At 42.1% G+C, this 23,244-nt stretch overlaps 1 protein-coding gene across 3 annotated transcripts in view; it reads right to left on the bottom strand.

Annotated features, from left to right (window-relative positions):
• RAPGEF5 (Rap guanine nucleotide exchange factor 5) overlaps positions 1–23,244 on the bottom strand; it is a gene marked incomplete at its 5' end in the record, with an annotated part of 214,756 nt that overhangs the window by 163,995 nt on the left and 27,517 nt on the right. For all 3 annotated transcript variants that reach the window (XM_082662272.1, XM_082662273.1, XM_082662271.1), the window contains 4 exons: positions 2,909–3,077; positions 4,509–4,630; positions 9,303–9,409; positions 10,968–11,018. In XM_082662272.1, the coding sequence (XP_082518398.1) occupies positions 2,909–3,077; positions 4,509–4,630; positions 9,303–9,409; positions 10,968–11,018 (449 nt within the window). The remainder of the gene's footprint in view (positions 1–2,908; positions 3,078–4,508; positions 4,631–9,302; positions 9,410–10,967; positions 11,019–23,244) is intronic.

Here is a 23,244-nt window from a genome sequence, read left to right on the forward strand (position 1 = left end):
TTCCTTCCTGCTTTAAACATCTTATTTTAAATGGGAAAAAAAATCTATGTTTCTTTTTTCTTTTTAAAAATGAATCTTTACAGAACGGTGTTTACATAGAGACATGAAGTAGTTTCCTCACATAATTTTGAAGGGATTTAGAGAGAAGACGGCAAATTAGAACGACCCCAATGTAGAACTGCACAGGCAGACTTCAAAAAGGTTATTAAAAGAACCACAGGACCGGGTTTTCAGCTTGTGAACAGACAATGTAAGTTAATTAGTCAAGAGGATTTTAGAGGGCATTTCGGTAGAATAGGTAAAAATGAATGGGTAATACAGTGGAATGAATACCGTAGGACTAAGAATGACATAGAAGAGTGGAAAAAAAATTGAAACAAACAGCAAGAGCAGTAGGTTACTAAAAGTTAGGGCTGATCATAGATTGCACGTATCATGGAAGTTCTGTGGTCAAGGTAGGACTTGGACTCCCCCTTGAGGGGTGGGTAGAACTTGACAAGGAAAGAGCAGAACTTCACAAGGCCATGAGGGAATAAACGGGTGTTTATAATAAACGGGCTAGAATGAATGGAGATCACCAGATTAGAGCAGAAGTTATGATGGGATCGTATGTGTTGAACCTTAGGAAGGGCTGTGACAACCCAACTGGCAGAGGACAATGTCCCTGGACATCTTTTCTCTGACCACAGTTTACTCCAAGTCTGGATAACCTAAACTTTAGCTTTCAAAAATTTGGCCCAAAACATTATATCAGAGCTTAGAAGTTTGCTTATAACTCTAGTATAGAGTAAATAAATAAAAATACACACACACACACACACACACACACACACACACATATATTTGCTCCAGAAGAGACTTGCAGTGGGTTCAGTAATTTTATCTTTTTATAGTTTGTACTTATAATATGGGATAAACAGGTCTATAGCTCCCCAATGCCAATTTTCCCAGAGGAATTACCACCCCCAAATGTACAAGTTCACACCTAGAGAAAAAAATGTGCTGATAAGGCATGCTATAGTGATTATCAACCCCAGAGGCATGACACTGTATACAGTGATCAGTGTGGCAAAAGACTGCAAGTAATCTGGAATATTAGGAACCAAATTTTCTAAATAGCTTCATCTTTAGAACCTACAGTAGACTCAGGGATTCCCTGTAAAAAGGTCATCTCGCTGGCATTCCAAACTGCTTCCTCAGTGGGAGAGAAAGGAGATAAACCATGAGGACTGCTTGCGAGTTTACTTCAGACACCCTTATACCCCGTTAATCTGGGTACACCCCCTGGGACTGCGCATACTTCCGACTTCAGGATGGGAAATGGTTAAGAAAAGCTGCCAGAGAGGGCCAGTCCCACAGAGTCACAGCCACCTCTAGCTTAAAAAGCATTCCACTTGGGCTTCCCTGGTGGTGCAGTGGTTGAGAGTCCGCCTGCCGATGCAGGGGACACGGGTTTAAGCCCTGGTCTGGGAAGATCCCACATGCCGCGGGGCGGCTGGGCCCGTGAGCCACGGCCGCTGAGCCTGCGCGTCTGGAGCCTGTGCTCCGCAGAGGGAGAGGCCACAACAGTAAGAGGCCCGCGTACCACAAAAAAAAAAAAAAAAGCATTCCACTCCTTCTTAGAAAGCTTTTTAAAATTTACTGAAATGCTCCTTGACTATTCCTGGGCAACTTCTGACCTACATTAAGACCACATTACATTAAGAAACATCTTCCTTACTTAGACAATCGAATGATGCATTATATTTGCTTCACCATGGCAAGGTCCTCTATAAACAGCAGTGGTGCCAGTGGCACTGGATTCATAACCATTTCAGAGTCAGTCTAACATTTTTATAGCTTCTGGTTATAACGTCTCAGAATGACCCCCATAACTCTTGGGCACACACTCTAGCAGTTGTTAAAAGTGTGCGTGTTACAGCCAGACAGACATGGAATACTCCACACACCACTGTGTGACTGTAGATAGGTTACCTGATCTCTATGCCTCAGTTTCCTCACTTTAAAATAGTAGAAACTGATGAAATAATGAATATAAAGCATTTAGCATAGTTCCTGACATAAAATGCATCCTCTACAATCAACCTATTAGTATCTCATTAATATTCTGACATTTTATTTCTTTTCTAAAAGCCTGTAATAACTGTTCCGTACTGTCTTTTTTTTAAACAAGAGTAACTCATCTTTGTTATGGTTGTGGGTGCTTCTCCCTGAACCTATTTTTCTTACCCATGAGATGAGGATAATACCACTTACCCTGCTAATCTCAGGGTATTCTAGAAACTGAATACATAAAAGTTGCTAACTGAAATTTTTAACCTGCAATTCATCATGCTGAAATAAGCTTGTCATTAATGCTGTGGATAAACAAAGGCATGTCAGAATCATCATATCATGACTCAAGTCCTGTTCCCACACCCCGTCTAATGAATTAATTTTAATTCATTTTAATCATATAGTGACTCAGCATCTTCATGTGATAATGATTCATGTGTTTTAATTTGCCAGCTGTTGCTTCTAGATTATTTTCAGAAATGTCTGTTGAGCTCTTTCTTAGGAAAGTCACGACTTGGAGAGAGGATGTCAGTTATTATTTTATTCCAACCTAAGCTAAATCATGTTTATTCCCAACTTATACCATCTACTCATATAGCAATGATTAAACTAGAAGCAGCGTGGTGCAGCCGGTAAGGCATGGACTTCTGGAGTTTGAATACCAGTTCAGTCATTTATTAACTGGACTGAATTTTCAGCATTTTACCTTTCTGAACCTGCATCTGAGAAATGGGAATAAAACAATTACTTCTTAAAGGAGATGATCTTAAAAAGCAGAGCACAGTCCCCAGACACAGGGATGGCTCGCTAAGTGAGAATAATTTTACAATGGAACAAAACAGCATCTACTTACAGTTCACAGATGCCAGCTCTAGTGGGAATGAGAGGCACCAGCTGCAGTAAAAGTTTGACACCGTTTTGCCACGCCTCTTCTCTTTCAAATTCACAGTACAAGTAGCTACACTCATCAGACGAAAACTGGTAGAAAACATAGGTATCTTGAAAGCATAAATGTTGGTCCACTGTTGGAAGCAAAAAAGGCATGGATCAGTTTTGTAAAGTATATCATTTAGAGAGCCATAAACTGAATAATAAATTGAAAGGCCTACTAAGTATGAGGGAGAAGCCAGGGGTAGGACGATAATGAAGTCCATTCATGTTCACAGTCTCATTGAATTAAAAAGGACTTACTGACCACCCTATTTTTATTACTTAAAGCTCTGGCCAGCACATTCACGTGTATATTACAACTGTTCTACTTCAGGGACAGGTGAAATCAACAGCAATTCAAAGGCAGTAGAAGAAACTTTTTCTTTTAGCGTCCCAAAGCAGTACCTTTAAATACTGTGGTGGTACACAAATACAACACTATGGCAAGATTTAGATCAGTGGTTCTCAACCAGCACTGAGGGCATTTAGCAATGTCGGGTGACATTCTGCGTTGCCACAACTAGGGGGTGCTACTGGCATCTGGTGGGTGGAAGAAAGGGATGCTACTAAACATCCTATAATGTACGAGACAGTGCCCCCCCCCCCGCCATTAACTAAGAATTATCTAGCACAAAATGTGAACACTACCAAGGTTGGGAAACCCTATTTTAAAAGAAATCAAGACGTGGAGACTTTTCCAAAAAATATTAACACAAAATGTTTTGCTCAGCAGAAACCTGAACCACACAAGCAAGCTGATAATTATATCCCTCAAAGGCAGTTAACTGTTTTCCTAAAGAAGAGCATCAGGTGCTAGGTGTGACCGACTAAGATTACACCCACATCCCCACCTGTACCACTTTTCCACAGTGGGACCTGGCGTGTGCCTTTCTGAAACTTACTATATGTTCTCTGACCCTCAATATTTCTCATCTATAGAAGAAAAGGGCTTCCCAGTGACAAACCAGCACCTGAGTGATAGAGATAAATAAAGAATCCAAACTGCTTGACTTCTAAGTCTTCCATTCCCTGGCTGAACAAAGAAAAGAGATATCCACCATCTATTTTAGCTTCTAGTTAACATCAATTTTCTGTTCTAACAGCTTATTTTCATAGATCATTTATGACTACTCACACAATTAAAATGGCATACACATGCTACTCATAAAGTCAGTTTCCGATGACTATTCTAAGTACAGCAAGACAACTCACACATTTAGAGCAACTAAAGATGTGACTAATTTTTTAAAAAAATTGTGTGCATCATTTTAAGTAGAGAAGAGAGGGCGTAAGGGAAAGACTCTTACAGGTAGTAGTTAATGAAACAAGTACCTAATTATTTTTACAAAAGGTGTGAGAAGTAACACAAGATGAACTGTCACATTCATTTATAAGAGAATGCAAATATACCAGCAAACACAATTTCCATCTAGGTTATAATATCATCTAGGAAATCAAACACATTTTGGTCAAGTAGCTTAACAACATAATGATTCTGTGCCTTCAAAACATGTAACACTAACCTGATGACATAATTCCCATATCCAGTAGGAGCTGCCAGACCCCTATGGCCATAGATCTGCATTGGACCAAAGGACAGTGTTCTAGAAGCCAGTCTACCAGTTCCGACCCAACGCAGCTTCTCCTGGACAAAAGCAAAGCCATTCCCAGTAAGACATGGTTGCCACCCATTTGCCAAAAAAAATGAAATTTAATACCGTCACTTTCATGTGCTTTTAAACAAGCAACTCAAGAATAAATGACACGGACCTCTTATCCATCTTTCAGTTTCAGTTCAAATATCGCTTGCCTTACAGAAGTTTACAATTATATCCTCTTATATTTCTTCTTCGCATCACCTAACATTTAGCAATTATACATCTTTCCAAATGAATAGTATCTCTTTTCCTCCCTTGAGAATAATTTTCAGGAGAACAGGGACTATGTGTACGTAACATTTAGCAATTATACATCTTTCCAAATGAATAATATCTCCCTTGAGAACAGTTTTCAGGAGAACACGGACTATGTGTATGTAACTTACGATTAATTGCCAACATCAGAACAGTCCAGGCCCGCGGTAAAGTCTCTGAATATATACATTAGAATAAATGAAGGGATAAATTTAGCAGCCCTTTACCTGAAGACAATGCTTCTGCCTTGGTAAGACAAGTACCTCGAGTTGGTGGTGATCAGCTTTGGTTCAAGCAATTACACATTTTTATCTCATCTCTTTGAGAACAAAATAATTCCAGGGTTAGACAAGGCTATACCACAGTGAGTAGTATGAAGTTTTGTTTTCTGATCTTTAAACGGAGAGTAAATCTTAATATTTGTCTCAAAGAACAATACATTTGACTGTTAACCTTTTTAACATAATCTAAGCAATCTGCCAAGCAGCGTAGATCATAAACCCATAAACCTGGATGATGGATTCCACTAACCACATGCAAGAAATACTATCTGTAATCCTTAAAATACACAGCTGTGTTCAAAGAATGCCCCAATTTGGGCATCACAAGCGGTACTTTCACGCCTACTTTCCCATCTTTATCAGCTTCAGATGAAAAACCAAACGAAGAAAACTTTCTGAAGTAAGTTTTTTTAATTTGCAGAAATTTCATTGAAACCCACTCTTCCGTATGGAAAAAAAGGTCACCCAAAATTTTTTTAAAGAGGTGTATCATGTAAAAGGCTATCTTTCTCCTATATTTGGTATTTAAGGACCAAAAGATGCCAACATTTATTTGTATTCCTAAAACAGAAAAATATTGTCTATCTTTTGTGATTGGCATAGTTATAAATACCTAGAAATCACACAGTAACCAACAGTATGAAGAAATGCCATGAGATGCTACGTTTTCTTTAGTGACGGAAAAATAAGGCAGTAAACGCTTCTGCTGAGATATCTGAACAAATATTCTACTTTAGATAAAGTATCACTTTTTGGGAGTAAATATTTGAAAGATACTCTGAGGCCGTTAAGGCAATTCCAGATTGTACCAGCTCTACAATTCCAGTTGCAGGTTGGCATTAAGACATAAGATTAACAGTCAAATAAATGGATGTTTTTTGAAACAAAACAAGAAAACAGATTGCAACAAAACAGGCAATTAGACCAAACCGTCAAATTTAACTTCTACAGGACACCTTTCATATTAAAGGCTTAAAGTGTTAATTCCTCAACACCTCTGTCAATTAGCCCGCATCTTTGGGCTTGCAAAGCACTTTTATCATCTTATTCCTTATTCTCAGAACAATACAGGCAGCTCCTCAGCCTGCTCTGTGTCTGACACCACCTGGAACATGGCAGGATACAGCAAAACATTTACTAAACAAACTAAACTGTCAAATTGCAAATGGTGACTGGACAGATGCGTTGGCTTGTTTCTTCACAGCTGATGAGGAAGACGTGCCTCAGACCAGGGATTCCCAAATTGGTGTTTAGTAGGAGTCAGTCCCCTGGGGCATCTTGTTGACGTGCAGACTCTGATGCAGTGTGGCTGGGTGCAGCCTCCGAGCCCTCACTTCTAACCGGCTGCCGGGTGATGCCGGTGACCCAGCCCCACCTTCTCATTGGGAAGGGCTCTGTCTTGGGGAGGTGCAGGGCTGAGTGGATATGCTAAAACACGGTCCCGCCGTGACTGCTGTCATGTGTAGTTATTACTGAATAATCAGGCTCCCGCGCTCGGAGCAAGCTACTGTTTCGGGGGCACACGATCTCTTTCTACCCCCATCCCCAATTTAACAAGTTATGTTTCGAATCGCTTTCAACAATCCATCTGCACCAGGCAAAACATCACTGGGGTAAGGATGAACACTATCACTAACACCACCAAAGCAAACAAAATGAGGTAAGCTGCCGCTGCCGTTAACTCACACCCCCTTCACTTGCGGACCAGATCAGCAACAATCCATTCTAAATACCTAAACCTCCAGGACTGAGGGGAGAGCAGTGGAGAAATCAGAGATGCCTGGAAGGGAGGAATGTGAACACCCACGGCAGTTCTTACTCCCCGTGTATTTTCAGTCTTGTACTGAATCCAGCAACTGTTCCGAGTACATGCAGATCTAACTAGCGTTGCCGTACTTGACAGGAACATTGTGATATGGAGGTGACTGGCTCCAAGGCCAATGCGACTGCCATAATAAAACATTAATTTTACTAATCTCAAGTTGAAAATTCGCTTTCTCTTGGCCTCCTTCTGTCTCCGGTTACATTTTTAGTAATTAATTCATAGTAGTGCAGAGAGAACCCTCATCTCAAATGTCAGTGGGGCAGTGGTATTTACACACTTACATGAAGCCTCAAAAAACTAGTATGATTTTTCCTATAGTACCAAATAAATGGAAAACATTTCAAAGTTGCGAAAGTAATTCTCATGGGGTACACGGAGAACGCTTTGCTCAATTTACTACCAGACAAATGAAAATGACCCAGCCTAGGCAATCGTATTAGCACTTTGTCTCTAAACCCAGAGCATTCATCAGTCCTTAGATTACAAAAGAAAGGAGGTTCTGGCCTGATCACCTGGAGTCTGAAATAGGACAACTCATGCTCTCTCCACATTCTACTCCCACTAAACCCTAGGCATGTTCTTACTTGGATGGATGGCTCTTTTCCGTGAACCTGATTAATGTACATCTCCCAATTCTTTTTCAATCTATATCCAATCAGAAACAAAACTGAGAACAAGGACAGATCCTACATACAGCCTCATGTGGGAACTGAAATGAATCCTATGAGCCTGCTGACAACTAAACCCAAAGACTTACACAGGCAGACCTCATTTTATTGCACTTTCATTTGCTGTACTTTACAGATATCATGTTTACAAATTCAAGGTTTGTGGCAACCCTGCATTTAGCAAGTCTATCGGTGCCAATTTTTCCAATGGCGTTCGTTCACTTTGTGTCTCTGTGTCTCATTTTTGGTACTTATCACAATATTTCAAACCCTCCACCAACAGAAAAGATGATGACCTGCTGAAGGCTCAGATAACGGTTAGCAAGCTTTAGGAATATTTTCAAAATTAAGGTATGTATATTGTTTTTAGATAATGCTATTGCACACTTAATAGACTAGAGTGTAAACATAACTGTTGTAGGCACTGGGAAACAAAATAACTCATGTGACTCACTTTATTGTGCTATTTGCTTTACTTCAGTGGTCTGGAACCAAACCTGCAGTAACTCTGAGGGATGCCCATACATGCAGTGTCAGTTTTAAAAAAAAAAGGGGAAAAAAATTAGACTTGTCTAAAGTTGATACCACCATCTATTTTTTAAAAAGGCGGGGGGAGCTCTACGGGAAGTAATCCAACAATCACCACAGCCTGTCTTCCAGCCTGTTGCGTCTGCTTGGCCTAGGTTCTAAACCAGTGGCTTTTCAGACCCTGGGCTGTGAACTCCTTATGGGAGGGTGGGGCAGTGACCTTTGAGCTTTCTCAAGAGGTTCACAATTCCATATACACAAAAGCATTGTTTGTCAACGGAATAAATCATATCTAACCTATGCCGAATGTGTCAAAACCTACGGAAATACTGTGATTAATTAACATGGGAGTTTAAAGTGTTAATTCATTATAGTTCTCTCATCTCCACTACACAGTTGGTCAATGGTGCCAATATTACTGATTCTGCCAAATTTTTATCAGAAAGAAGTTGTTGGCATGAGATAGTTGCTGACAGGGAAGGGACACGAAGAAATTATCTAGGGTTTGAAAACTCCCTAAAGCTTGATGTAGATAGTAGTTACGTAAGTGTGCGTAATGATTAAAAATTCGTCAAGCTGTACCCTTAAGATTTGTGCATTTTACTGTATGTAAACTATGCCTCAGAAAAAAGGGTGGGGGGTCGTCTTACTCAAATAGGTTGGGAACCACTATCCCCAAAAGCCAGCCCATGATGGAATTTTTCCCATCTGTGGCGAATGGAAAAAAAGAAAATGAATGTAATGAGTTTGTGATAAAGCTAACTTTAGTTAACTTAAAGAAATGTCTTTATTCTGAGACCCTTTCCTACTTTTTTTGTCATCATTTATTCTGAGTACTCTCCCTATTCTTTATGGTATTGTAATCTTCCAGTTGTCATCTCCCTATCTTCAGACCAGGAGTCCAACTGTGAAACACTCGGCTAAGTTTAATTAAGAGGAAAGTCACCACACCACCAGTATCCCAAATAGATACTTCAAACAAACCGACCCTCCTCCTACTGATAATTGCCCATCTCTCTGTGATCAAGGTTATGTCTTTAACATGTTTTGGGGTTTTTTTCTCAAGGAGAATTTCTGACGAGGTGTTAGGAAACTGTGTTACCTGTAAAATCCCTTGAGGTTCACCCTGTCCTTTATCAGGTCAGCTGCCTGAACGATGATAATATTCCTCAGTGCTCTTCCTGCACAAGAAGAATTCTCTCCATAAATCTACACAGAAAAGACAAAGACTCACTGAGAATTCAGAACAATGATGTGACAATTTGTGAGCTGCCAATGACATACTATATAGAAAAAGTTATGGCCAAGTCCCTAAGCTTAAAACACTTAACTGCTTTAACTATAAATAACTTCCTTTTACGCAGAGTTTCCAGGGCAAAATACCTGTTTTTTTAGATACAATGTTTGTACCAGTACAGCAAATTGAAGAATATTTATATATGAACTCTGCCATATTGATAAATGCATACTTGTAAATGTCTTGGAAGCTGGGAAAATAATTTTTTCCTATCTAGCAAGCATCTCTCACCATGACACAATTTAATAGCAGGCTTCTGTGTGCTTTGCTTTTAAGCTTCACTCAACTGCAGAGTTTACAGTTAATGCCAAGCATCCTGGTTTCATCTACTTCACAATTCCATCTAGCAGATAAAAGTTTCATATAGCTTCTTTTTTTAATCTTCTGATTTGTCCACATGCATCTCTGATTCTTGGAGGATGAAGCAGGGTATTCCTCAGATCTGGAGAGGTCTATGTCCCACTTTATAAACTACCTCCTTTTTCTATAATTGGCAGCTTCGTCCACAGGGCAATGTTGCTTCACAAAGGAAGCTAAATGAAAATGAACCGTCTAAGTAAAGGCTCATGAAAGTGAAGATATGTTGAGGGTGCATGCTAACATCTGTTTACTTGCTTCTTGCTGAACTCTTTTTGCACCTACAAAATATTTTATGTCTTCTCCCAAGGCAAACAAATTGATAATATATTGACTATAACTTGATCCGGAACACTTCAAGCCTATCCTTACACTCCCTTAATTTTCCTGTAATCACCTCCTAAACACAACCTAAGAAGAAAATGTGAAGGACACGTAATGATTTATTTTTAACACGTTAAATCTATTAAAAAAAAAAAAAAACAACTTAAGTCCGATAACAGAAAGTATCGCCATAAAAGACGTATGAGTCAGCTGACACTTGACTAGTCCTGACAATGTACCAGTATGCATTCACTCAGTCACTCAAAAAACACTAAACAGCTATCAGGTCCCATTCCAGATGCTGGGGATGCAGTACTGAGCAAAGCCAAAACGGTCCCACCCTCACAAAGCTCACAGTCTCCTGTTATTCTAAAATATGCAACCCTGTCAGCTGATTTTTTTTTTTTTAACACAACATAATGAAGGCATCCCCACCTTGTTTCAATGAGCATTCGGGGATATTCTACTGTTAGATAACAATAAATATAAATAGGCCCCTTTTACACAAAGTTTTCAGAGTAAAATATCCAGTATTTTAAAAATACAGCATGTCTATCATACAGCAAATTGAAAATATTTATATTATATATGAACTCTGCCATGTTCATAATGCATTCACGTAGAGGACTTGGAAAATGGGAGAACATTTTTGTCCTATCCATGACTCAAGTATCAGAGCATTTGAAACACCTTCGGCCGTGCCACCCCAGGTGAAGGAGATGGCGTAATCAGGAGCAAAGGGAAGAATCACTGTTTCAGAAAATGCTGTAAGAGAGATACGAATCATACCTGGGAAGGAGCAGGTTCAAGGTATGGGTTGGAAATTCTTCTTGATAGAGTCTATATGAAAAGAAAGAAAAGGGGAAAATTAGAACCAAACAGAAAGCTTTGTACTATGAGGACACAATATATGCGACCATGGCAGGCCCAGCAGTTGTCTAAGCCAAAAAACTGTCATGGGCCGTGGAGGATGAACATCTTTATTCTCACTCAGTGTAAGTATCTGGTCAACATTCATCCCAATGGGACAGGATATTCCACGGGAACGGTTCCCAACCTACAGAGCACAGCTTCAAAAAGTGCAACAGAAAAACAGGCATGTTTGGATATGTATCACTTTGTTCTCAGTGTGATTTTGATCCCATTTCTCCTGTCCCTTCTATTTCCACTCTCACCAACCCGAGCTCCAGCTCTCATCCCTGCACACCTGGCCTGCTGTTTCGGCTTTTTAGTGGATTTCCCTGGGCTCCAGTCACGCCCCCTCAGGCCATCCTGCAAACCGCAACTGAACAGAAGTCCCTACACAGCCCCTCAACTGACAGTAGGCCCCTTCTTGCTTGTCAGTCCGAACCCCCAGCCTGCCGCTCTGGGCCCACCACAGTCTGCCTCCAACAGATTTCTATTCTTCTACCTCCGTGCATAGCTTCTTTGACTCAGCATGAGATCTACTCATCAGAAGAAGCTGCGATTCATACCTGCCTCTGCTCACACCGTCCTCCACAAGCGAAAGCCCTCCGTCTTCCCTGCTACACCCCTGAACCCCACTGAAGTCCGGGTCTGTGCAGTCACCTGTTGGGTGAAGCTCCGCCCACCCACCCCAGTCCACTGCAGTTTGTCCCTCTGGGAGCTCTTTGTTTTCTGACTATTTATATGGCGGCTCCTGGGTGCTCTGCAGTACTGGCTATCTTTCTACGTGTGCATTTGCCCCAACGAATCCATACGCTCCTTGAGGGAGTGCTGGTAGCTTAACCTGCTTTGCTTTCACAGCCTCTAGCACACAACCTCACACACACACACAATGTTTATTTTTCTATTCATTTACTACAGATATTTATATCTCTGCATCAACTATTTGCTGAGTGAGTTGAATTGTAGGAGCTTATTTTTCCTTCCTAACAATCAGGTAAGCAGCACCGTCACCCACATGTGTACAGCGCAATAGAAAACTATTATCATTTCCCGTTGCGGTTTAGGAAAAGAAACAGAGAAATGAACATTTACTGAGCTTCCAATCTATGTTTAAAAGCTCTTTACCGCTATTCCAAAGCTTGCTGTCTTTTGAGATCCCATAGTTTTTAGTCCGCCGCGTCCACCTCTTAGAATCACTTACAAAACATACCCTGCCACTCACTGCCTTCCAGTGTCTGAACCTTCTACCAAACTTTAAGCTAAGACAGAATTCTCACTCAGCCCCTTGCCCACTCCACACAGCTCCCATAGTACTTCTAATTAAACTGAAACAAATATACAGACTCTTTATCCAGGAATGCCAATTGGTACACGCTGCTAAAGATCTGTAATGGCTTCCAAGAAAAAAAAAAGAAAGGTTTAAGACAGGCCATTTTTAATTGCTATGTGTTAAAAGAAAACACCCACTCACCCCTTCTGGTCTAGTCTATACACATTCCCAACCGGCCCTTCCTAGGCCTCCTGTCTTCTGAGCCTAGGCATTGTATTCGCTTACTGAAATACTGAACAGTTTAAAATTTGCATCTACACCAGATTTATAACTTGAAGATGAACCATCATGATAAGTGATTTTTTTTTCCCCTAAACAGCCTTTTAAAAGTCAATATGGCAGACCAGAATGACAATCTTTATTACTCATCTAATTGCCTAAATCAGCTCAGAAAAGCAACTACTTCACATAATCTAGTTAAAAAGAAAGCTTCCAGGTAGAAACAAGCTCTAAAGAATTAGGCGGGGGCACTTCCACAAAAGAAAGCAGAAAGGCTTCCTTTCTCTCTGCCGCCAGCCCAAATCTGGCTGTCTCGACACTAGTGTTACACTCGCACAATTCCACTTCACAGAAACTTCCCCCGTGGATGGCTTGTTACAAAAGATTGGTAAGGTGAGTCAATAAAGCCATGGGGTCCTTCCATGCCGACTAGATAACAGCGTTAGATAAGCGCCTAGCCCACAGGGGATCGACCAGAGCAACCTAACAGGAACTGCCTTTTACAGGACACAATACCTGGATTTGTTGTCAGAAACTCCTGTGAAGCCCGCTCTTAACTGGCCCCGAGGGAGCTGTGTTTCCTGAACGCTCCAGGACAGCAGCTCTCAAACTCACCTGAGCCGGGGAAGCTCAGCGCTCTCTGTACCACTCCAGAAAGGACTGATCTGTTCAACTTAAAATAACTACCGTAACTGTACTTTTTTTTTGAGACCACTTTAAGTTAGCTGTTGGTATTGACTAAAACTAGCAAGTGCCAAAGACTTAAAGAAAAAAGAACATGGAGGAACTGACCATCCATTACCTCATTTTTCATAGACACTGTGAAAGGACTGTTACATAATTTTACTGGGGAAACACCATGGGCCAACTTACAGGAATCTGAGAATGACTGCTCGGAAGAACCTCACGGACTGCTCTCCCAACATTTCCCTGAAAGAGTAGCACAAGGACACCCTTGAAGATGCACCCCTCGCCATTCAATATTCTTTCCCTCAGACTCAATTACTCAGCTGTTTTCATCCCATCTTGGACTCCCTCGGTTTTGTTTCTCCTCTCAGCATTTCAGGGCTTCATCTCATCACTCCCGTGGCAACTAACTTCCGTTCATTTCCCTTATGAAGCACCTTTTGATCTCCTTGCCAGGCACAGTGGCAGCTCCAGAAACATACATGTGAACAAGATACCATCCTCTAACTTAGAAATCATTTATCAGAAGACACGGGATCTCAAGAACATTTTAAATAAATCAGGAAGAACATTTCTTCTTCCTAATTTCCTATCAATTTACTCTATAATCTTGGATGTCTGGTCCAATTGATGCAGGTGTCCTCTTTTAAATGGCTCTCACCATGATATCTCAAATATAAAGCCCAGATGAAATGATTCTTTTTCCCCCTTTGTTTCCAATTTCCTAGAATTACTTAAGCTAGATGCAATGATTCTTTCATGAAGGACTTATACGGACCATAGAGAGAAGACTAGTAACAATACAAATGAAATTAGATTTTAATTCAAATTTATTTCTTCTCCTCTCCAATTTAATGAACCATAGAAAATGATTCCCTAAATGATTCCGTGCAAACCTCATATTTTAAACATGTGTTAGAAAATTGCAACCCTTTAATATTCACAAATGAACTTCCAGAAAAAATTCATAATAAATTTTATTTACTCAGAAGGATAACTCAGAGTAAACTCAGAAGGCTTTACTCAGAAAGATAACTGGTTAGCAATCATATATTACTTTCATTTTTTTTTAAAGTTAGGTGTCCACTAAAGTTAGATGCTAATAGTCTCTGAGGCTGGGTCTGAACCAAAAATGGAACTTATTTCAGAGTCATTGGAAATATCGTGCTAAACTATATGGTAGACTTAAGGCAAATTTTTAAATCAGCTTTTAAAGGACATGCCTTAATGCTCTCCTTGGATTGAATTAAAATACTTAGGCTACAAGGGGAGAGAGAAAGGAAAGGAAAAAGAATGAATCACTTCAGTCACCAGAGAAGTATGACCTGCTTTGTTAAAATAGGAACCAACAAGAACTACCAAATCTGTTGATAACTTGAGAATTCAGTTCACAACACAACTTGCTGTCCCTTCAGCCATTGTCCTTTACCCACTCTGGGTGACCAAGTAGAAATGAACATGTTAAAGTGGAATAAGTGTACTTAGATTTCTTATCATTCTAAGAAGCCAAAAATCTCCATAAGTAACTAGAGGGCCCATGTGTTAAGAGACTATGCACTAAAACAATTAAGGCTGTGATCCAGTAGGCTGTGCAGTAGAGTTCTAAGGCCTGGGTTGGGGAGAGAGGTCCTTTTTAAGCCCCAGCATACCCTTGCATCTCAATCAAAAGTTGGTTGAGGGCTTCCCTGGTGGCGCAGTGGTTGAGAGTCCGCCTGCCGATGCGGGGTATGTGGGTTCGTCGGTCTGGGAAGATCCCACATGCCGCGGAGCGGCTAGAGGCCCGTGAGCCATGGCCGCTGAGCCTGCGCGTCTGGAGCCTGTGCTCCGCAACGGGAGAGGCCACAGCAGTGAGAGGCCCGCGTACCACAAAAAAAAAAAAAAAAAAAAAAGTTAGTTGATCCAGGTGAAAAGGACAGAATCCCACTCAGCCAGGAAGTTGGCTTGAGAAGGACACGGTCATCACAAGTTCGGCATAATGCAAACTGGAGACATGAGTCAAGTGCTGATGTGGAAGCACAGGGCCAGGCACCACAACTCTTTCTGCATCAGGCCCAACCATTCCTTGAGGCTCCAAGGGATGTGCTCCCAAAGTCAGTCACAGCCACAAAGGCCACTGTAACAATATCTTCTCAACACAGCCTGGCCAAACCGAAGTCAATGATATTCTCAAAATTAGAGTTTTCCACTGCCCTGTGATGTGTTAAAAAACAGAATGAAAGGGAAGGCGGCAGAAATGCTTACTGAGCACCTCCTTTGTCTTAAGCACTTTCCCACATTAGGAGCTGCACCCACCTATTCATACATCTACAGACAAGAGACCTGAGGTTCAGAGAAATTAAGGAATTTACTTAAGGCCCCAGAGCTGGGAAGTTACACAGCCAGGGCTGGAAGAATATTGTGACTGATTCCGAAGTCACCACTCTACCGTAACATGCTGCATGTTACTAAGTAATAAATCAGTTTCTGCTGTGTGCTAGAGATTGTACTGAATATTTTACATGCAATATATTGCTTAATTTTTGAAAAACTATGAGGTTTTAATCCCATTTTACAGATGACAAAACTAGACTTAAAGAGATTAAGAAATTCACCTGAGTTTGCAGCCCAAGCCTGTCTTTAGTTACTTCCGCATACATTTATCTTATAACATGGAATGTACTAATTTAAGAATGACATGACAAACAAGTTCCGATAACTGCATAAAGATGTCACAGATAGCTGTCTCTGCTAGATCCAGAAGTTCGCAACCCTGGAGGTAAATTAGAACCATCTGGGAAACTGAAGAAATAATCAAACAGGAGCTCAGGTCCACAGAATTAGAACCTATAGGAGAGGGACCTGCGTGGGTTTTTTCCCAAGCCCTTCAATGTAGTTTTAACATGCACCCCGGTCTGAGAAAAACTATAAAAACCAGTGGTGGGAATTGGCAATTTGAACCTCTCATCATCCGCCTGCTGCTCTGAAGCCTGACGCACTCAAGTGATCCGAACACAGCAGAGGTGCAAGCCATCCGAACAGCCCTGGGCTCTGAGTCTGAGCTTCTAAGTCTGGCTTGTGTAGAACAAAGAGCCAGTGTCTCAGGAAATCCCACCTTGCACCTGTTCTTTGGTGTGTGTTTTCTATCCACCCCATCCCAGACGCAGCCCTAAACCAAGGAACCTCACGTCCCCAGAGCGGCATCGTACCTACATACCTTCTGAAAGGACATCCCCTTTTAACGATATCCATAGCATTAGACTTAATTTTTACTTCCCACTGCTAAAGGACTCTCTTCTAGTATAAACATGTTTGCCCCACTTAAAAGCTAAAGGAGAAAATTAAAGTGGGGCTTAGGAATACTTATAAATGTTTCACAATCTTGCCTGCCTAGGGAGACAGATCGGCAACAACCAGCAGCTTCTGGGAAAATATATACAATAGGTACCACAGAAACAAACCCCAAAGTGTCATCAACGTGATTCTATTCATTCCTTGGGCAAGTGTCTTTCTTCTCTGCGTTTATAAACAAGAGAATGATTTTGCCTAGCCGGGTGGGCTTCCTTGGTTAATGCAATCACAGAAAAACCTTTACAATTTAGGCATCAAGTGACTGAAGATTTGGGGTCAACAGTTAAATTGTCAGCTTACTTATCTCCACGTGTCACTGAATCCCCTACTTGCGGTAAAATCAACCTGCCTGGTCACACCTGGACTCTAGCATGAACCCTTTCCACAGCAGCCCACGTGAAGAAGCTCCCACTGGCCAAATCTGGGACGATTTGAGCAGCAAAACAATGAAAGTATTGCATTAAACCAGTAGGATAAATACCCATGAGTCCATACTGATATAAATCATTGAATTAAAAAAATGCGGTGGGGGAGGGGTGGGGAGACAGCTCTTCCTTATAGAGTTCTTTCAATTACTAAATGCAACGAAAGGAGGCAAAGAGAATATCACCATTAGGCAAAGAACACAGTACTAAATGTTACAGGCAAGAATCATCGATGGATGCCAAAATTAGGAACAAAAGTATGGCGAGATACAGGATATCTGCATAGTGTCAAAGTGTCTCCTCACAAGCTATTAAGGAACACTGAGGAAAAAATAGTAACCTTTCAGTGGAGCTTCACAGACACCTCCGTAACTAAGTGATAAAACTTATCACCAACCATGAGACTTGACAACACTTGCCTGCTGATACGATACCCTGAGAAAGGCACTTTTAGGGTATTTTTGTCAAAATGCATACCTGAATTTAATGAGACACATCAGACAACTCCAAGTTGAGGGACATTCTTCAACATAGCTAGCTCGTGCTCTGCAAAAACTGTCAGTCATGAAAGAGTAAGAAAAACTGAGGGTCCCCAGATTGGAGGAGAACAAAGGAAACTGACAAGGAAAGGCAATGTGACCCTGAGTGTGATCCTGGACTAGGATAAAGACCTTAGTAGGACAGCTGGCAGAAAGTGAACGAGGTCTGTATTTTAGTTACTTGAGTGTCAATGTTACTTGAGCGTCAATGCTGGTACTGTGTATCAAGTGCACTGTGGTTATATAAAATGTTAACATTTGGGGAAGCTGGGAGATGGTTATAAGGCAAAGTCTCTGTATTATTTGTACGTTTAAGTCTGAAATTATTTCAAAACGTAAAGTTCAAACAAATAAAAGCCTCCTGGGTTTCCCTGGTGGCGCAGTGGTTGGGAGTCCGCCTGCCGATGCAGGGGACGCGGGTTCGTGCCCCGGTCTGGGAAAATCCCACGTGCTGCGGAGCGGCTGGGCCCGTGAGCCATGGCCACTGAGCCTGCGCGTCCGGAGCCTGTGCTCCGCAGCGGGAGAGGCCACAGCAGTGAGAGGCCCACGTACCGCAAAAAAATAAATAAATAAAAATAAAAGCCTCCTTCCTCCCTACAAATAAATCCTCAAAAAAATTCAAAATACAGCATGTGTTTCTTTACTAAAAGCTGCTCTCACTGTAACATTATCATCCTGGCTACCCAACAGAATGACCCTCCTTGCCTCCTTGACCACTCTGGCCTCTAGCACCTTCACACAAATCAGATTAACCTCCCCTAAAACCTCTCCTTACATACCATCTTGTTATTAAAAAATATAATTTATTTAAAAACAAACAGTTTATGCTCCCTACGTGCTCACAGACAATATCCCAAGACTTTACCCAAGCGGCCAGTCCCCTCAATGTCTACATAATCCAGGCTGCACATCTCTCCTGCAAACTTCCCGCTCTAGCCAGGCGGCTGGTCTGATTTTTACTCTGCAAACCGTGTGCGTTCGCACCTCTGTGTGCAAGCCCTTGCCATGACCTCTGCTCCCTGTATTTCTTTACATTTCCACATCCTGCCCTTCCTTCCATCCACACAAATGCTACATGAAGCCTACCCAAGCCTTGAGCCTCCCGTGACCAATCTCTTCCCCTAAACACTCCATACTTGTCAGTATTTGCCACTAATATGCCTCCCGGCTCCATTTGCATGTGTAGATCATCTCTCCTCAACCAGCCTCGTAAACCCCCAGAGGGACTTCAACCTAGGACCTTCAATCTAGGACCTTCTACAGTATACAGCAGGGGCTGAACTGCCAATGGCAACTTCTTCCTATTGCCACACCGCCTGGTGACCCAGACTCTCAGGCCAAGTAGTAAGGTATGATACCACCCCCTCAAAACCTATGAAACCCGTCAACACCTCTGCCACCCTTCCCCCCTTGTTTTCTCTAGTGTCTCAACTCTGTCTTAAGTGGTCACATATGAAGCAAGAGTATATTTTTATACACTGAATAATTTATGTGCTTGTTTTAGAACTTAAAGATCCATTTGAATACCAATTATTTCTTTGTAGTGGAAAACATTTCAATAAGTCACTTTGTGTGGGGTCTTCAAGAGGAAAGAATGTTCTCTTTTCCTTCCCTGTATTAACGCCAAGTCAGAAATGAGCAAAAGAAATACGGGAATAGGTATCTTGCTTCCCTTCATCGGCTCTGGAAATAAATTAGTCTCTCAGATGTTTCTTGTCAATTTGTACATAAACTGTATAACCCTGCAAAACAATAAAGGTGATAACATACAGTCTTCTGGCAGACGGAAGACTTACAAACTAGTTCTGGTTTTTATTTCTCAATTACTCAACTAAGCCATACACAGAACCTCAGAAATAATAGCACCAAACAGGACATCCTGAGATCTCCTGGCACATTCCACGGCCTTCATCTAAGCGACGTGAAACAGGTGGGAACCTGGATTAGGGGGCCACAGGCTAAACTCAGCTGCCACACTGGGTTCATGGTGTTACTGGAACACAGTTAAGCTGCTGTGTTTACATATGGCCTCTGACCGTTTTCCTGACAAAAAGATTCACTCTCTGACCTTTTACAGAAAAACTTTACCAATCCTGGTCTAGATTATCAAAATTTACAGTGCAGGAGGAGCTCTGTAATCTCCCTAGCAATATATCCCTGTGAGTAACCAGTAAGAATTTTTTTCATTTTGAACCAAATGATCTCTCGCTGCCATTTAAGATCATTTCCTCCAAAACTGTTTAAGGTACATTTCCACCTTCACTGACATGTTACATAAAAGCAAGAAATAGGTCAAAACAATTATTGGCTCCCAAGATTAAAACAAACACGAACTTCCCTGGTGGCCCAGTGGTTCAGACTCTATGCTTCCACTACATGGGGCGTGGGTTCAATCCCTGGTCAGGGAACTGAGATCCCGCATGCCACACAGTGCCATCCAAAAAAAAAAAAAAAACATGTTGGTGAAAATAAACAAGGAGCAATTAGTTGCACAAACTCCTTTTAAATTAGGAATTTCCAAGCTATACCGTAATGCAGACTAGCAAATCCAGGAACACATGTTGTTTCAAACATCTGAATCTTGCACATAATATTCCCTGAGCCTGGAATGCCTTTCTCCTCATACATTTAAGAAGTAAGTTTCCGTACAGTTTATGTCAAAATGTATTCATATGCTCAAATCCCCACTCCCTGCCCCGTCAGAATTTCTCTCTTAGTTACTTCAAAGTACTTCAGATTCCAGTTACATATTTATATTAGGTTTTCCTAATTCATTATAAGAATCTTAAAGATAGGATCTATATTCCACTCATATTTATAAATGTCCACGGTGTGTAAGATGATTCATTGCATACAATTAATTCTCATTAAATGTTTGCAAAGGAAAAAAAATCCAGCTCTTAATACCTTAATCTTTTTACCTTTTGGAGTTTACAGCTCCTTCCTCTGTGCGTTGCACCTTATTCTCCTGGGAGGCAGCCTTGTCTGGTGGTTAGGAGCAGAGCTCCTAATGTGCATTGCTTAGATTCGAAACCTCTCTGTACCACTTAAAAGTCAGGCATCTGTAGACAAATTAACTTCTTTGTACCTCTGTTTCCATCTCTTTAAATGGGAGAAATGAAATCTGCTCATAAGGTTCCTGTCAGGGTTACATGTCTTAAAATAGTGGTTCTCAAATCGCTTGCATCAGAATCACCTGGAGGGCTTATTAAACCAGATTGCTGGGCCCCATCCGAGAGGTTTTGCATGCCTTAGGTCTGGGGCGAGGCTGTGAATCTGTTTCTAATAGGTTCCCAGAAGATGCTGATGCTCATGGACTACACTTTGAGAACCACTGACATAAAATATTAAAGGGCTTACAAAGGTGCTCACTGTATCATACGTGCTCAGTAGGCGTTCGCTCCTTTTTTACAGCCGAGCTGCATGGCATGCGAGATGTTAGTTCCCCGACCAGGGATCAAACCCGTGCCCCCTGCAGTGGAAGCAGAGTCTTAACCACGGGGTTGCCAGGGAAGTCCCAGAAAGCATTCGCTGTTGTTTTGGGGCACTCAGCAAACTTGACTGTTATTACGTACATGAATGTGGGTCTCCCTTCCTACACTGTAAGCTGCTCCGGGGACAGGGGTGTATCTTTTTCATCCACATCCCTAGGACATGGCAGAGTACCTGTGACAAAGCAAGGCTGGAGCAGCTCTGACAGAATTCTCTGCCCCTCACCCAAGGCTCCTCCTGGTCAGAAGAGAAAGAAAATTCTTCTATGGGGCACATGCCCAGGATTCTCACAGCAAGCACCTTTTGGACATTGGCTATTTCACTCATCCACGTGACCCATGGGGGTGAGGTCCTGTTTCCCATACTCAGGAGTCTGGAGGAGCTCCCTCAGAACCAATCAGTTTTTATCAGGTTCTTGGGACCATGGTCCCTTCCCAAACAGGTGCAGAATTTCCACAGGCTTCTGTCAATGAGAACAACCCACCACCACCACTGTTCACCTATGAATCGACTGTACCTAGAGTTTTAAAGAAATGTCTGATCTGGACACTGCCGAGCGGAAATCCTGTAATTCACTTTCAAGTTACCCTGTCTCCTGGTTACTACTACTTATTTCCCTTAGCATTCCCAAACCTCTCAGTTAAGAATTCATTTTAGAACTTGACAGGATCGATATTAACCATGGCAGTTTACAATTTCACATACACAACTTATAAAATTCATGACACGTGCAATGATACCAGGGTGATGACACAGATCCTCAACTGGCAATTTGGCAAACAATCCTAACAGCGGTGCTGCGATCCCACGTGTGGACTTGCAGCATCACAAAAGGTCATTTTTCTAACTCCCCAGAAATCATTTAAAGGAGCCGGCACTCCACTGCTGCCTATGTCGTGCAATCCCCGTTTGAAACGTCATCCTCTTTTTGCAGGTAAGAAGAGAGGCATCGCATCCTGCCACTTGCCGCAAGAAGCAGGCCTATGCCTTCCTCCTCTGCTGGCTCTGATCACACACAAAACTGCGAGCTCTGTCGGCCTTCACTTACTTCCCAAGCCCTCAGTGAGCTGGCCCTGGAGTCCTACAGGCTCGTGAGACTTTCTTTATCCTGGGTCACACGTCCTCCTTCCTCTCGTGAACTTTTCTCTCTTTTTTTTTTGCGCCACCAGGGAAGCCCTCGTGAGCTTTTCTTTAAGCCTGAAAATTCACTTTAGAAACGCACCAGCCTCCACTTCCTTGTACTCTAACAGCCATACGATGGAACCACAACTTCATTCACATCTTGTACGTATTTCCTTTAGTATTTCCAGCAACCACACCCCAACTATCACTTCTCTTCGTTTGCTGACATCAGATGCCACCACGGGCCAGGTTCAGCACAGGGTCACTTTCTCCCCAGGCTCCCTCTCTGTAACGGGTAATAAGCCTTGTGCTGCGTGGGTGCCGACAAGTTTCTTGCCCTGACTGTACGCTTACTCTTTCTGTTCCTTGACACTGATTTAGATCTCCTTCTCCCTCCACTGAATCCCCTTCGTTCTGCCTTCCCGCCAAATTATTTCTTCCCATCTGTCTAGACACCCTTTTTCTTCTCTAACAAGTCATCATAGAGTCTTTCCTCAAACGGTGGTCTCTCCCCGACAACTTTCTACTCCAGCACAAAGGTCGCGACAGTCCCAGCAAAGAGAAACGGTGATCCCTTCAGCCAGAACGAGACCTAGAGCACATACCCCGCAGGTCACCCAGCGGTGTTCAGAAGTCCCGGAGATCAGGGGATCTCTAGTTCTCTGGTTTCACTCTGGAAATCCTCCTTTCATCATAAGAGGCATCAGCAACTTCCAATCAGCTCTCGCAGCTCATGAGGGAGCCTTCTGGAACGCTACTAAAACCACCTGGCAAGTATTAATCTTCCTCGGGCCCCATCTCAGCGGCTAGTAATCAACAGTTAACTACCCCCTTTCTCCACGTGCGGTCTGTGTGGCAGCAGCGCGGCATCACCTGAGCATTTCCGGGAAATGCAGACTCTCAGGCGCCACCTTAGACGCACTCAATCAGGAAGGAGGGGAAGCTTAACAAGATCCCCAGGTGAATCACACCACAGTAAAGTCTGAAAAGCATTCATCCATACTACCTAGATACGA

Source organism: Grampus griseus (genome assembly GCF_964374135.1).
Source record: "Grampus griseus genome assembly, chromosome: 9".
In the NCBI taxonomy this organism is placed as follows: Eukaryota; Metazoa; Chordata; class Mammalia; order Artiodactyla; family Delphinidae; genus Grampus; species Grampus griseus.